The sequence below is a fragment of the Haliaeetus leucocephalus genome, unplaced genomic scaffold, assembly GCF_000737465.1.
Source record: "Haliaeetus leucocephalus isolate CR32 unplaced genomic scaffold, Haliaeetus_leucocephalus-4.0 Scaffold889, whole genome shotgun sequence".
Lineage (NCBI taxonomy): Eukaryota > Metazoa > Chordata > Aves > Accipitriformes > Accipitridae > Haliaeetus > Haliaeetus leucocephalus.
Window position 1 is genome coordinate 4,426,024 of NW_010973325.1, and position 17,228 is coordinate 4,443,251.

General features: G+C 38.4%; 1 protein-coding gene across 1 annotated transcript in view; it reads left to right on the forward strand.

The window, feature by feature from the left end:
* SPIRE1 (spire-type actin nucleation factor 1) overlaps positions 1-17,228 on the forward strand; it is a 122,034-nt gene that overhangs the window by 70,665 nt on the left and 34,141 nt on the right. Inside the window, exons 4-6 of the mRNA XM_010583344.1 lie at positions 4,520-4,645; positions 14,804-14,887; positions 15,972-16,136. Coding sequence (XP_010581646.1) covers positions 4,520-4,645; positions 14,804-14,887; positions 15,972-16,136 — 375 coding nt within the window. The remainder of the gene's footprint in view (positions 1-4,519; positions 4,646-14,803; positions 14,888-15,971; positions 16,137-17,228) is intronic.

Below are 17,228 nucleotides of genomic sequence, written 5' to 3' on the forward strand. Positions count from 1 at the left end.
GTAAGGCAGATGGCTCCTTGAAGTTCATATTCACGGGGATGAAAGGATATATTTTTTTTAATAAAAAAAAGTCTTGTTTACCTGCATGGAGATAAAATCTTTCAGAAAATAACCTTGACTTGGGAAGGCACCTCAAGCTGAGTTTTATTTTTGAACCTGTTGCAGTACCATACTGCAAAGGATGAGGCAGATACCTAGTACAGTTGCATGTTCAGCGATCTGTTAGTTAGAGTAATTTCTTCTTGTTGCTTAAGAAAAAGTACGTCTTTTAAGTCTATGTTAATACTCCAAGGCTTTCAAAACACTTAACAAGCCTGGCATTTGCAGGCTGGTAGTATGTTTTGCATAATATCAATAGCTTGTCTTTGTGGCCCATGGGAAAAAGAAATCCTTTTCTTCTTTGTGGTACATTTATACAGGCCCTCTGCCCACGATGATTGCAAGTGGAAACACTTTTTGTGTTTTGAAATCTTAATTCCAGCAGGCCAGGTGTTTTGATGAAGCTTCCAGTATGCATCTAGCCAAAAAGGTTTTGCAAAACGTGCCTGAATTTTAGTAGGTGTCAGTTGTATTTTTTGTAATTTTATGGAGCCCTTGATGGACTATATTCAAACAGATGCAAGAAATGCTGTTTGATCGGATGGTTAAATTGTGATTTCTGTTAACACTGCTTTGGCTTGGTGCACTCTGTTTCCTAGTCAATTGAGGATGAATTTGGACAGAGGAGCTGGCAAGGCTATGGTATTTACATAATGCCTTTTTTTCTGTGAACCCTGAATGTGGATGGAAACAGTCTCTAATCTTCTTAGTGATCTAAACAAAGATTGAATGCTTTGGGTCAAGCTGGGTTTTGGATAGGCTCAGTTAGGAAAAAAAAAAATTAAAAAAATCCCAGCTCTTCACAATGATTGCAAATGGAAATACTTACAGACCAAGCTAGTTAATGTTTCAGTAGTTGATAATATTTTTGATACTTCACCAGTTTGCAAAGACCATATAATTTGTTCTCACCCATACTTTTTGAGACTTCTTGGAAACAGAACAAACAGCCCTTGTATTAAGCTCTGGGCACTGTTCGCGTTCATTCCCCTTAGGATAGTTCTAAGTTGTCTCATGAGGGATGAAAAGGCAAGTGTCAGACTAAGCAGTAATCAGAGGCTTCCTTTCCTCGATGAATTCTGAATGGCTGGAAAAGACTGCAGACCTGATTTTAATCCTTCTTGCACCACAACAGCTATGACATGGTAAGAGGAGGAGGAATTCATTAGGTGGCTGTCCTTTCGTATCTCAATTATTAAAACATTCTGACTGTGATTTTTGTGGTGTGTTATAGTAACATAGCTTTTCAAACACTACTATCACAAAATTAAAGCTGTGATTTTTAAATTTTTTTTAAGTGGGTAAATATCCTGAACTCAGGCTAGAAGTGACATTTCATACTTTATTTGCCTTGCCTGCCTAGATTTTGCAGTATTTTTTCATGTCAAAGTTATAGCTTGTCAGGCGCTCTGAACAACATGCAAGTACAATATATTACAATGAAGCGGGAAAAAAAGTCAGCCTGTCCTATGTGCATTTTCCTTTTTCTTCAGGCTTACCTTCCCCAATCCAAAAATTTATGCTAAATCACTTGACTTTGTTACCACAAGGGGTTTTTGTATGTAATGCATCTTCACATAATATAAGACCACTCACAGACCGATTTTTCAGAACATGAAAGTTAGTAGAAGCTGCTGGCCCTCTTTTAATATCTGCAGCCTAATGTTTATAAACTAAATGGTTAACTTTTTATGTGTTTGCTTTTGCAACTAAGTTCAGCAGCAGGCATTTAATTTTTTTTGCTTTACTTCTTGTTCCATAATAGAATCAAGATTATTTCCATCCCTTGCTTGAACTTGCCACTGCTGCATTTCATTAACTTTCTATTTGATGCAAATTGTTTCTAATTAACATGCTCCTAATAAAGAAAAAAGCATTCTTAAAAACCTGTGTGTGGTCTGTATAAAAATAAAATTTTGTTCTTAGCTGTGAAGACTTGTACCATTTTATGACCTTTTTGAAACTGCTGCTGTTATTATTCTGTTATTCCTATAAGTGGTGTATTTCAGAATGAAACCCTTTTTATCTGTACTATAATTAATAACCAGAAGTAGCTTACTGAAAACATAGTAAGGCAGGTGAGGACATGATTAGTTATTGAGAGAAAGGAACACAAATTAACCATACTCAGAATTTGGTCTTTAAATGTTCTGACTTTTTCATTAAGTCAAGGGAAATATTAAATAGCTTCTATCTTTGTGGTATGCGTTGTCACTGTATCTGTGTCAGTTTTTCTCCCTTTACCTGCAAAGGAGATGATACGATTTGTTAAAAAGGAAAAAAAGAAAAGAAAGAAAAAGAAAAAAGGGGGGGAGGGGGAGAGAGAAAAAGGAAGAAAAAAGAAAGGGGGGTGTGTGTGTCTGTCAACTATGTCCTTGTGAGTATAAGAAAATTTTGGCCATTATCATAAAGCAGTATAACATTTGAAAGTGAGGAATCAAGGGCAGTTTCGTGAACGTGTCTGCCTTGTGTTCCTATATATAAGGAAACTATATAGGAAGGAAGGAAAATGCACACACACACTCACATAAACTTTCCTTATATATATTCTTTTTTACAACTAAAAGGAGATATATCTATAGGTACAATAATCAGAATAGGACATTGCATGAATTCAAATTGTGCTTGTAAAAATTTATCAAAGAAGTTGACCAAATCTGACCACTGAACTCTGTATTGTTATACTAATTGGAAGAAATAAAAGAAAACAAGGGGCCTATGGCCTTAGAAAGCAACTTGTCAGTGAGATGGAGCCAATCTAAATCCGACTGCAAGCAAAAGCAATTGTTCAGCCCTTCCTCCCTTTCCCAACTCCGGCAGCACGTTGCCCGTGCTCCTTTTTGCCTGTGCTACTATGTGTGTGTCCATGCCGTGGAGAGTAATTGTCTCCTGCTCCACTTCCTTCACGTTGTTAATTTTTGTCCGGGTGAGTAATCCTCTCTGAGTTGGGGCACGAACTCTGGTGCCAGCATACGAGCATCAGTGGACGCGTACAGCTGGAGGCCACAGGACCACACCTTTTAGTGGCAGTACGGATTTAAATCAAATTGAAAGCAGTATGAAAAAGCAGCCCAAGCTTTACACACGTTGTGGCCGCTGTAACCACAGTGTTCACTGTAATAAGAGGAGAGATTTAGACAAATATGCCACTAGGCTAATTAAGGGCTCTTCTGCTAAAGAGGCTTTTGTCTCAAGCTTTAGTTCTGGAGGTCTGAATGTAGCCACCTACTCCCTCAGGTTTTGGCTTGTTCTTAGTTTTAGCTCTACAGCTATAAATACAGCTATATATATAATAAATAGCTACTATAAAACCACAGTAACAAGACAAATTTTAAAGTCTTGGTTAAGATTTTGTTTTATTTTCATTTCTACAACGGTATGATACATGATGTGGGTGCTCTAGTTTTGGCTTTCAGGTTTTTTATGATTTAAAACTGTTTAGGGAACAAATTATAAACGTTATTTTGTTCTGGCCATTTCTAGCCAAGATTTCCGTGACAAATACTTTCAGGTGATGGATTTAACTTAGCAGAAAAAGATATTACGACTATTAGAGTCAGTGCTGAGCTTTTCTACAATAGTAGAAGCTGGATGTTCATGTTCATGAAGCTGGATGTTGCTCATACCAGGTTCTCTGAAATACAAAGGCTGGTTTCAGTTAAACTTCTCTTGTCGGAAATGGGAGCTGCATGTTTCACTCTAAAAGCAATGCTGGACTGACTGCTTAACAGTAATTGTGAATGATTATTAGTAATTTGAGTAGGCTTTCAGAGTTTTGCAGGTCTAGTGTCTATGAAAACATCTATCGGTGTTTCTTTACATTAGCTGTGCCTGTGTCTGGAAATGCTCATGAATGTCTGAGGTGAAGCAGTAAGCCTGCGCTTCCATGGCTCTTGCTGATTTTTTAAATCTTTGTACTGCTTGAAATAAATTAAATCCGAGTTCTAGCTTGACTATTACACTTTACTTTTTTCCTTGCTTCATTTTCCATCCTTTCATAAATTGGTAGGGATACAGTGCTCTTCCACATTCATAGCAAGCTGAACAACACCTACTATTAAAGCTGGTTTGAATTAAGTATGTTTTCCCGAAATTTGATACTGCAGGATTGCTTTTTTCCCATTCACCATTATGTTGTCTGTATTTTTAGTTTTTTCTTTAATGAAAAGGCAATGTCTTGCTTTTCAGAGTTTTCCAGGACATGGTCAAACAGTCCCCTTATCGTTATAGAACTCTTCTCATAAAATAAACGGTAGCAGAATATTTAGAAAATACACCCCAATTTCTGCCTAAACTTAAATGTCACATGGATTTTTGTATCCTAAATATTCCATTGCATTCACTTTCATGTTATCTCATGCTCTGTAACATTAACAAAATGGGCCATTGTTTTCATATTGCTATTTATTTTTCTCTTTAGCTGTGTGCTGCCCACCTGCCAACCCGATCAGAGGCACCAAACCACTATCAAGCGGTATGTCGGGCTCTGTTTGCTGAAACAATGGAACTGTACACTTTCTTGGCCAAAATTAAAAGTGCAAAAGAGGTAAGCAGTCTGAGAAGGTTTTCTGCTTTTGAGCTCATTACTGTGTGAATTAGGCTTACAAAATCACTTCTGTGCCCAGCCAGTAGTGAATGTCAGATGCTTGAGGAAATTATCTGTAGTGTTCAGGGAAAGCAGTTCTACAGCTGAGGTTTTTTTTCTTTTGGCCTATAACCATTTACAGATGCCTCGTAGAAGTTGTTATTAATTGCAACTAGTCTATTTGGGAGTAAAACAGAAGTTTTTCTTGGAGGGTTACACGTTGCATATATGCATCCATTCCTGCAGGCATGTATGCAATGTATTTGAGTCTAAAAACTTCTCTGGTGTTTCAGGGATGTTGTGAGGTGTCAGAGCTTTGCCTGTTGTTCCTCAGCTCCTTCTCATGCCTCGTCTTTGGCTGAGAATTATCTGAGATTCTTCTTGGTCATATTTTGTCCCCAGTCAGCAGCTTCCCTTACCTTTGATGTATGATTGGCTTGTTTGTCTGTCACATAGGCTTCACAGCAGAGCCAACTTGAAAAAAAAATTCCGCCTGTGGGTCATGATGCTTACGTTCACTGCCTGCTTGGCTGTTAGTGTTGACTAAAAGGCCATCCTATGAACCACTGCAATTAAATGATCTGGCTGAAGAATAACTTCGAGGGTGGGCAGATGATTTTTAATCAAGATAGTTTCAGTGATCTGGCCTGCAGAATAGCTCCATAACAATGGTATTAACACAGTGCGGGTATTGGTTACATGGGAAAACTGGTGGGAGAGGGGAAAGGCAGGAGGGGAAACATGCTTCTTAAAGCTGATTTCTTCACTGAAGCCAACTTGTCAAGTAACAACGCTTTCATAATTTTTCTTTTTAATCAGTCACTGAAGGATTTTCTTTTCTTTTGTAAGTCAAGATCTACAGTACCTTTGAAAAGCAGGATAAGATTTTACAGGCTGATCTGAAAGTTTTGCTGCTGAAAGAAGCAGAGCTGTTCCACCCACGCACACATGCTCCCACTGTTCTCCTTCCTCTGATTCTGGGAAACAAACACAGCAAATACCAAACAACAAAAAAAAAGAGGAGTCATTCCTTGTCAGGTTAATGTGCTGAATCAGCTCATTAAAGGGTCAGATGAGTCTCAGAGCAGCACAAGAGAGCTTTTATCCTCACGCTGGTGGTGGAAGATGCAAACCAGTCAGAGGCGTAAAGGACTGGTGCTCTTTCCTTTCTGGTTGAGATGCATCCGTCCAAGGGGGAGAACATTTCAGAGATGTTTTTCTGTTGCCTGTGGTCAAGTTTCACCTCCCCTTTTCCTCCAGTCCTACTCAAACCAAAAGCAATTTTTAAACTGAAGCAGTATCATACAAGGGTTAATTTTGACAGTGTCAGCATGGCTAAAGAGCCACTTGTTTTCTGAATTGCCTGTGTTTATGGTTCATCTGCATCCAATGCCCCTGATACAGAGAGCAGACAGGATACAGTATCTCTGTGCTAAATCTGTCTCCTGAACCTTGAAGTCTTTAATTTCCCATCTTGCCTTTTGACTGCTCCTTAGTGTTCTGACCACCGGATATACTGACTGGGGACAAACTAACAGCTATTGCAAAGTCCATGTTGAGGCTCAAAGATAAGACCCTTTGGAGTTTTTTCTGCTCGGAGAGGAATTATGTTTGCAGTAGTTCTTGAATATTTTGGCCACAGTAAGCAGTAATAAGGCATGTCTGTTGTCAATGTAAAAGTAAAATATCGTGGTTTATAACCATTTAAAATCAGATCTTAACAATAAATTTTTTTTATTAAAAAAATAGAGGAGTGTTTTGAATTTGCAAATTATTTAATCACCTTGTAATTGGACATAAAAACCCAACAACATCTGATCACACCATAGAGCATACTATGAGTTAATCCCAAATGAAAGAAACCATTTGCCTCTCAAAGGCTATTAGGGATTGATTCAAAGCACATTTAGGTCAAAGGAAGTAATCCTTGTAGATGGAATTTTGGCCCTACTAAAATCAGTAAGACTTTTATTGCTGCACCTAACCAAGGCCAGAATTTTGATCTTTTGATTTCATTTTACTCTGGATCAGTCCCCCGTAGGCATATGAGAAGTGACCAAGAAAATTATCTTACAAGCAACTTCAGGAATCTAGTACTTTGGGTTTATGATGCACTTGATCCTTGCTTATAGCTTTTATCCAACTATAGATTTGGAATGTATTTAATTTTCAAAATAAAGTAACATACAAAGAAAAAAACAGGTGTGAAGAAAATACGAGGTGGAATGCTGTAAATTTGTTACACCGTTTTAAAATGACCTCTGTAGTTTATACTTGAGGCAAGCAGGAATCTCATGATCACGATACGTTTGTGCCAGTAAAAGCTGTGGTATTGTTTGTATGCTCTTCTCTCTTGCAAATACATAGAAGAATCTTAATTCATGAGGAATACGCTTAAATACTATTCAAGTCAATAAATTTGTTTTTCTTTTCCTTTTGTTAATGTCACATGAGTATTGGGTATAAAGAAGAGAAACACTTAATACTTCAGTAAGGACATTTTGTTGTCATGAATTTGTGGTGATTGCATTGGCAGATAACTGGGGAAAAAAACCCCAAGTTACATATATCAGCTCCAATTAAAAAAAACTTACACTGTGTAATATTGTGTTTGTGACACTAAAGATGCCAGGAATTTTAAACTGTTAATTTATTTTAAAAACTGACAGCTTAATTTGGAGATCTTCCTTTAGAATCCCTCAGACTTAGACACAGTTGTGGATGTGAGATCAAAATGAAGTTAAAAACACTAGAAAGGGGGAAGAATCCTCTAAAACTACTTAAAATAACTTTCCTATGAATAAAAATTACTTTGAAATTCCTTGGATTCCTTCTGGGGCCACTGGATGGCATCTGGGTATCTGTTTCCCAGGTATATGAAGTTCATAGTTTTTGCTCAGTAGCCGTTTAAACAGCCAACTTCACTGTAGTGGAAGAGGGAGAGTTTTTATCTGCAGAAACTCACTTGCTAGGAATGGACCAAATCTGACCTATCTTATGCTACAGCCCAGGACAGGTTTAGAAGGGAAATAAACTGAGAGAGAGGCAGAAAAAATATTGCTGTGATGCTGTTTTCAATTTGGCACTGTAAAAACTTGTCAGGATTTTGAAAGTTAAAGGATTTCAGGAGGGATAGATCAGGAGGGATAGGCCTATAGGGTTGTAATATGTTTTGTTACTCATATACATACACTGAGTAGTCACATGCTCTCCAGTCATGTGAACATCACTGTCATATAACAAATGGAGCGTAGTTTCAGAAAGGGTTTTACAGGCCTGTGTTTGGGTAAGTGCATTAATCAGAAATGATGAAGCAATGAGTGAGTTGTTCAGGTCATCTCAATGGATGTCAAATAAAATGTTTTAGGCACTTTGTCACATACTTTATGCCATGTGGTTTTTATTTCCAGTCTGATTCCCTGTGTATGAAAGGTCAGCAGTAAAGCTGACTTGCAGACATGAAGATGGTACTTCCATTCTTAAAGAGAATGAAATGTTTAATGTAGTGGATGCACAGGACAGTACTCAAACCAGCGCCGAGAAAGGTGTGATACTACTATTGCAACAGTAAAAAAAAAAAATTTAAAAAAATAGAGTAATAGTAGTAAAAATATGTATTTCTGTGGAGTAGCAGCAGCAACTCCAAAGGTAAGGCTGAAATTCAGTTAACTAATCTGATCTAATTTTGCATCTTTTTGCAACGTGAAGTTTTTTTAGCAAGTTTACTGGGGTGGTTTTTCAGCTTGCTGGCAGCATCTGTATGCTGCTTGGGCTCTGTGAAAGGTGCCCTTGCTGCAGATCCAGTCTGGGTACCATCTGCTGCCATTCAGAAGTGGTCTTTTGATGGGCAAAGACCTAACTGTGTCCTGCTGTTGGGCAAAGACCTAACTGTGTCCTGCTGTTTAAGCATTTATAGCCGATGACAAAAATGGAGTACAGCTTGTTTCTCATCTCAAGCAGCGAGCTTTTAAAATTGCAGTAGGAAAATTCCACAAAAAGGGGATCTCTCCCTTTGTTTGTTTTTGATTGTGTGTGTGGAAAAAAGGTCAACAAGATGGAGGAAACGCATGCGTCTGTGGCGAGGGGAAAGATAGATTGAATATCTGCTAAAAATGGACCTCATGTGAAAGAAAAGATTCATCTTTTTCAGGTTTATCCAAAAGTCATTGAGATCACCTTTGCTGGCACCTAGACAGAACTGTAGGCACAAGTAAGTGATGTCCATGAGTTAAAGCAGATGTTCCTGCTGTGGAGTATCTGAAAAGGTCATGCACGTTGCTCAGAAATGGCACCAAGTGTGACTGAGAGAGACAGGGAGAGACTATACAAGCATAGGAATGGAGAAGGTGCTGCTCTGGATTGGACCGGGGATCCACCTGGTCTGCTATCCACATTGTGAACCTGCTTTATTGAGGGGATATCTGCCCCAGTTCTCCTTCAGCTCCCTGTTACTGCCTAGTCTTGCCTCTTACTGGAGTTAATGCTCCACGTGTGCTTAATGGCTGAGTGAGCCAGCAATGTGCCCTTGCAGCAAAGAAGCCTTACGGTGTCCTGGGCTGCACTGGCAGGAGTGTTGCCAGCAGGTTGAAGGAGGTGATCCTTCCCCTCTGCTCAGCCCTGGTGAGGCCACAGCTGGAGTGCTGGGTAGAGTTCTGGGCTCCCAATTATGAGAGAGACGTGGACATACTGGAGTGAGTCTAGGAATGGCCACAAAGATGATGAAGGGACTGGAGCATCTCTCCTATAAGGAAAGGGGGAGAGATCTGGGATTGTTCAGCCTGGAAAAGAGGAGGCTCAGGGGGATCTCATCAATGTATATAAATAGCTGAAGGGAGGATGCAAAGGGAACGAAGCCAGAATCTTTCCAGTGGTGCCCAGTGACAGGACCAGAGCCAATGGGCACACCCTGAAACACAGGAGGTTCCCTCTGAACATCAGGAAACGCTTTTTCCCTGTGAGGGTGACCAAACACTGGCACAGGTTGCCCAGGGAGGCTGTGGAATCTCCATCCTTGGAGATATTAAAAAACCGTCTGGACACAATCCTGGACAACTGGATCTGGATGGTCCTGCCTGAGCAGGGAGGCTGGACCAGCTCACCTCCAGAGGTGCCTTCCAACCTCAACCACTCTGTGAGTCTGTGAGTGGTGCCAGTAAATGGTGATGCCAGCCTGTAGCAGAGCTAAGCATTCATGACTGGGCTGTGGGTGATCAACTCCACAAATGGCACAGCTGGTGCTAAAAGACACCACATGATGCTGGCCAGCATAAAATACAACAGGTGTCCAGTAGGCAGATGTGTCTTAATCTGCCGCAGTAGGTTTGACTCATATCTCAAAAATTTTTAGAGATCGATTTACACCCTAAAGCATCAAGATTAATATTCCTTCCAAACTAATTAAGACTGTGTATTTTTATAATTGCGTACATCTTCGATTGCAGAGAAAGTCCATGTTCATCAAAAACTCATCCATAACTTCATTATCCACAGTATGCCTTGTAATTAAGTTTTTGGTAGAATACAGATAAAGCTTCCAATTTATAATCTTCATACTGTTCTTTTAAGTCGTGTCACCTTTCGTTTCTGTCCTTCCTGATGTAAAACCACAATCCTTTCATAATTCTGCCTGGATCTGTTTCAATCTGATCTGTATGAAAACATAAACATACACATTCTAATTAAGTACATGAGTAGAAATGAAATTGTACCTTTCTTTTTTTCCTAGTTTCATGCCATGCAAAGACTCAATTGGAAAGCAGTTAATTAAAAAAGTCAAGTGTTACTTTCCATTTAACATAGCTATACTGGTGTATTATTTGTACAAAATATGATAATAGAGGTAGTTAATACGTACCTAAACAATGTTAATGGCTAACTTAGTTTGGAAATACGGTCATTAGCCAAGTTGCTCTTAATAGTCTTGTGACTGTAAAAGCTGTTAAATACCCTGCTGCTTGGATTTTCAGAAAGCACAGCTGGAGAAAGAAATGGATTCACAAACTTTCTGCTTATAACTTCACTTGTGCCTACACTTCCAGGCTTCCAGTGGCTCCACTTTTGCAACTGTGGTGTTGTCGTCAGGCTTGCAGCCCCATCTCGATCTGTTTGATCCCTCAATTTAGGACTCTAATAAGTAAGGGAAAAGGCTGCTGGGGTGTTTTTGTGGGGGCTTTTGTTTATTCTGAAGTGATGCAGGCACTGTCACTCAGTAAGTGTTACATGCACTTGGTTTGGGGTTTTTTTGCCTCTTCTTAAACAGATATGTTGAGCAGCATGGTGACTATTGCCCTTTCTAGAGCTGAGCAAAGTGCATCAGCCCATACCACTATATATGAAGAACTTTGTCTGATATCCACTCGAGAGGTTTTCAGGGACTGATTTAACTGATCCTATTCCCATGTTTGAATTAAATGGGATTTGGATCTTTTCAGAAAACTAGAGTAATGCTGCTGGCCGAGCCCTTGGAATTTAAACCCAAGTTGGATAGCTGAATATATAAAAGCAGTTTTTCCCCTATGTGTGGGTTATGTATTTTTAAATTGAGCCTAGAGATGCAAGAATATTTTATTAGTTTTGCAGATAGCAGCATAGGAATTACTTACATCAGTGAACAAATGATTCCTAATTAAGAATGTAAACTGGGAACTGCAGTAGACTGTGTTCTGCAATTGGTGAAAGGCAAAGTCCAGATCTGGATTCCCGAGAATACTGTCTTGATTAAAACGTTGCGTTTTAGAGAGCATTTTGTGGAAGCAAGTCTTTGACACTGTGCTGACAAGTGTCTTATATAAACTCCCATCTGTCACCAAGCACAGGAGAGCACGTCTCAAATGTGGGACGTGCAGCAGCAGCAAATCAACTGCCTGCTTTTAATAGTGCAGCAAGAGATTTGAAGACATTTGGTATTTTTATTACTAGCTTTTGTCACAAAATGCAGGTTTTTTTAAAAAAATGGCCAGCTGCTGTAATGGTTTAAAAAAAACTAAAGCTGCTGAAACACTCGCTTCCTACACATCCAACCCTCATTTCCTGAATGAACACGCAGGCTGGAACAGGTGAATCAGGTCTGTGGTATGGGTCTGAGGTTCTGGGATCATTTAGAAAAACCCTTTTAAGATGTTTCTGCTTTCTGAAATGGAAACCCATTTAGGCCATGTGTTTATTATACTATAATAGCTTTTCTTACGCTGTTGTCCCAAGGGTAAGTACAAGTGGCTACAGCCGCTGAGGTTACTCGCAGGTTTTAGATCACAGTTAAGTTCTGACAAATGGTCTCTTGTATTGCAAATATGTTGGTTTCCGTAATTTACGATTGAAACAGATGCAAAACCCACTGATGCTGGCTGGGGGCACGTACTGGAGGGGAATGATAATGTTTCATTTAGTCTAGAAGTTTAAACATTATCATTTGTCACAGTGAATTTATTCCTTCCTAAGCAGCACCTGACAGGGGGAGAAGAGTTAAAGAAGCCTTCCTAAGCACTGGCTGCAAGGATAGAGCACTTGCTGTTTCTTTTTCTCCCCAATCCTCCAAAGCTTTCTAACTTCTATAATGATGGAAATTCCTTTCCTTTCTACTGTTCTCCACTAATTGCATGGTGAGCTGCATTTAGGGGTCTGAGCTGGGTGCTGGGGAGGGGAATGAACTATCCCTATGAAGTGCGGGTCTGTGCTGGTATGAGGGAAGCAGCTGGAGCACTTGGCTAGGATGGAGAAGAGTAGGAGCCCAGCTTTGGCAGTAGCATGTGCTTGTATCAGCTCACTTAGATCATAAAACTGCACTGTGAGAGTCTTACCTCTTGGCTGGCTGGTTTTGCTCTTGAAACTCTGCAGTGTAGCCAGCATCACTACACCTGTGCTTTGTCGGGTAGAAACTTCCCCTCTAGCTATGTTCCAGAGAAACTAATTAGATGGTTGCCTTATTTGGAAGCTCTTTCAGCTGCTCAGGATTTGGGTTTTTTTTTTCCCCTTCTTATTTTCTGCTGTTAAGAGAAACAGGTCGTAGTCTTTTAGCTTCATGAAATATTTATGTCAGTCAAAGGCATGAGCCTTTGGGCATAAATGAGCCCAGTAAACTGTATGGTAGGGAACATGGGTAATTGCTGCAAATCTTGTTGAACAGTTGAAGTAAAGGTTAAACAGCTGGAACATGTTAATTTTTTAAAAATTAATGTGTACCTTCCAGTGTAGAAAGGAGGAGCAAATCTGACAGTTGTGAGCTCATTTACTGAAGTAAGCTTTTTGATTACAAAGAGGAAAAGGAGAAAGTATCAGAATGATTTTATATTTTGCAGTTTATCAATAAATGTTAGCAGTTTGCAAGAAAGCAAGTAATTTACAGTTCACAGATACTGTATTTGAAATGATTACTGCAACTGTATGATACAGAAAAGAAGAAACCCTGGATGGCAAAATACACATAAGTGAGCCCTTTATGTTACTCGTTCTTTCCATTTTTCTTTTTTTTTTCTCTTGGAAAAGTGTGATTGCCTGTAAGTGTCAGACTGACTGCTGACCGCAGTGACAGCACCAACACAAGTTTCCATAAAGACATTCTTTCCCAATTGGGTATCCTGTGGTGATACTGCAAGTTATGCCAAAATGTTCCCACATTCTGTAGTGTAGGTGATTTGTGGGTTTTTTTGGTCTTCCTGTAAATTATGTTCTTTATTTTTATAGGGCAATGGTAGTATTTCTTCTTCAATATGAAAGCAAGTGTGTTACTTAAATAGGACAATAAATAACCCATCTGCTTTCTTTCCAAAACCTCTGTGGTGGCTGACTCACATGTGCTCTCTGTAACCAGGTTTGGGAAATGCTTGCACCCTGTTAAATGTGCAAGTTAAGCACTCTTCCAGTGCTTCTGTTTCTTGCACTGAAATGTCAGCAGTTTTGGAACTACTTCCAGGAAAGAAATTTTTTACAAAATACGCTTATTTTTAAGTTTTCTAGGAAGCTCAAAAGCTGAATTGAGACTGGTTGTTCGGTTCCATTAAAAGAAGAGCTTGAGTGCTTAAAAGTGAGAAAAAGATTTTTGATAAAGAAATACATGTCAGACCTCTGACCTGTTGCTTTAGTCTCATAAAATAAACAAGTAGTTAGCAGAGGATTTAACTGTCCATTTTGAATATATTAGTGAGTACTTAGGAAACAGATCAAATGAAACATCGTTAAAGATTTCCTGGAGAACTCTCTGTAAAAGTGGAATGGAGTATTGAGAATTTGTTTGTACTGCTGATTCCAGAACATTTCTATACAGAAGTGAACCAAAAAATAGCATTTTGGGTATGCAGTTGTTGATGTCTATAAGATCATATCTGTAAAGCCGCAGCCTTTTAAATCTTTTGTTTGCATTTGTCTGTGTGTAAGCCTGCCTATTGTTTGGTCTGCTGTAACTTTTAATCATTTTTTCAATTCTTGTTAGTATGAAAGCTTTTTTTTGGCCCCTTTGCAGACAATCTTTTCCATATTTGCATGATCTGGTCTTGTTCATAAATAGCAGTTTTTAACATTGAAAGATCTGTTTCTCTTCCTTACATGATTTTATTACTCAGATTGCAGAATCTATAACCATGTTATACAGACTACTTAATTTCAATATATGCAAGTCTGTCACTATTCAGTTTAAAGGATTTTTCATAGTTTATTTCTCCTCACAACTAACTTTCTGGGAATTTCTCCTTCTACAAAAATGAACTGTCTTGAATTCAACAAGTAACAGTAATTTTGGTATGAATGGGATCCTTACCAAGTTGGTAAAGTTTTCTGTGTTGTAGCTTAACAGACCTGCTAGGTGGTTGGGGTTTTTTCTGTGCATAGCCCAATTTTAGGAATATTAAAATTTCTATGTATAGTTTTTCCTCTGGCATGCTATTATCTGAAGTACTTTCATACTCAAATCTTAAGATTTTTTCCAGCATTTAAGGTCTACTTTTCAATTAAGAGAAATGTATTCAAATAGTATTTCAAGTTACTTTTACAGTATTACTATTCAAGTCATAAAACATTCAGTAGAATACCCAAACAATATAATTCAACAGATGTCAAAAATTAAGCTTCAGTTTTACTTGAGAGTAATGCCACCATTCATTTATTGACTCATTTTCTTTTCATTGGCAGAATCTGAAGAAGATTCAAGAAATGGACAAAGAGGCAAGTGATGAATCCAGCACGGATCTTGATGACTTAAAAAATGCTGACTGGGTAAGACAACAATTGAATAGTGATTCAGCATCATTACTAGTAGGTTATATTTCTTCATAATGCTTACCTAAAGTTGTTTGTTTTATGTTAAACTCAGTGTCTGTTCTTTTAACATATGAATTAATAGTAACTCATGACAAGTTAGGACCAAACGGAGTCTCAGCCTTCCTTTGCAGACAGTTGAAACAATACAAGTATCCAAGCATTACATTTTTGCTTTAGACTGTTTTCATGGAGAAGTTTTTGCAATTTAAAAAGGCTGGACATTTAGTCAGGTGTCATGCTGACTGCCCTTCAAAGGGGCAGCCAGACATTAGGCAGAGCCACCAGCTGAGCTTCTCCAATGATGAAAGAAAAATGTAACAGAGAAGCTCTTAACAGAAGGAAGCTTATTTTATTTGCTAGTTACTATCCTTGCCAGCTTGTAGAGGAATATTGTGAGGTTCTTAAAAGTACTTGATTTCAATCTTCCAATCTTCTATCCACCTCCTGTTCTTCCTCCTCTCCAGCCATTCTCTCTGCCCAGAAAATGAGAGGGAGGTGTTAGTGTGTGGTGCTCTTAGAGGCAGAGCAAAAGGAAGTTGGGTACTGAGAGGATATTGCTAGACCTTAGGATTTGGAGTCCATTCCAAAATTTCTATCTGAAGAACAACTGCTCGGAAATCTTGCAAGAAAGTTCTGGGCCTAAGGGAAACAAAGTTTTGGATTCAGTCACTGTTCTAATTCACATGGTATTAGCTATAAGTCTAGAAATTTTTCTGAAGTGCTTGACGATATACTTGAAATGGAAATATAGATGTATGATATGAGAATTTCAAATCCTTTTTCTGTATTATCTTAGAGATGAACATCACTTGAGGTGAGACTCTGCAGTCCTGCTGAGTTGCAACAAAGTTTTGTTACGTTCATGAGGATTAAAAATAGGCTTATATAAAATAAAATGGGTTTTGATTGATGTGTTAAAATAGTAACAGCTGTACGTATTTGGTGGTGTCCTGAAAGGGGAATGAACAACTTTGGTTTAATCTGAGGTGGCATTCAAGGGTAAGGTATCAAATAAAATTTTTCTCTCTTTTCTCTTCAGGCTCGTTTTTGGGTACAGGTGATGCGAGATTTACGGAATGGTGTTAAACTTAAGAAAGTTCAAGAGCGTCAGTACAACCCACTCCCAATAGAATATCAGCTCACACCCTATGAAATGCTGATGGATGATATTAGATCCAAACGCTATACCTTAAGGAAGGTCATGGTGAGTCAAGAAAATCACTAGAATTTGTCAAATCTGAAATATTATTTTCCTTTTTTATCTTCTTCTCTTTTTTTCTGAGAACCTTGAAATTACGATTTCAAGTAGATAGTAATGTTCATGGGTTTTATATGGCATCTTAAATTTATGTAGTACATTGAGGGGAAAAACATGAAACCAACAAATGTTGTGTATTTTGTATTCCGTATGGCAGGCATTTAAAATTCTGAAAGACATACCTAAATATCATATGCTTGAACAAATGACTTGTGTTGGTTTTACGATAACCTTAAGAGTCATATCAAAAGTCCTGTCATGCTTTCCACTGAGAGATTGTTTTAGGTGTTTCTTATTGGGAAGAACATTTATCTTGACTTACAACATAATTTTTGAAATTCCAGAATGTAAAGTGGTACCATGTTGTTACATGAGTGATACTGTGATGGGAAAGGAAAACCTGCAGTGGTTGAAAACTTATATTACCTACTACCTATATTACAGTGTTTGAAAACTTATGTTACCATGATCCGTTATGAATTTTCAAGGAATACTCTATGGAAAAAATCTTAAATCTTCAATTTGTAGAAGTTGAGCTTAATTATTTTCAGCATATCCTATTGCTGCTTTCAAGTCAAGACAATATGTCAAAGCAAGCTGGAGAGTGTTGATGGGTCTCCTCCTCCTAGATACTCATAAAGGTGCATGTAAGATTGACTTGAGGCACTCTTTTTATTAGGACCCATTTGATATTTACTGGTGTTTCGTTGTTCTTTCTTCCCTTTTGGTTTATATTGTGTTCAATATTAAGATGTTCTTGATAAGCTAGCAACTGATCTAAAGGGCTCCTTATCCCCAGTAGAACATTTTAAATGCCTTTTTCAGAGGCATGTATTTGGTTAATGTCAATATTTATACCTTGCACTTACTTATCTTTGCCTGTTATTAGTTACAGTGGAAGCATTGTCTTAGAATATTCAGTGTTCAAATGTATTTGCTTTCCTGACAAAACCTCACACAACCTTTGTTAGTGAGAAAGCTGTGATTCCACCAGAAGAATTCACAGATGGGGCGGGGGGGGGGGGGCCCGACAAAGGG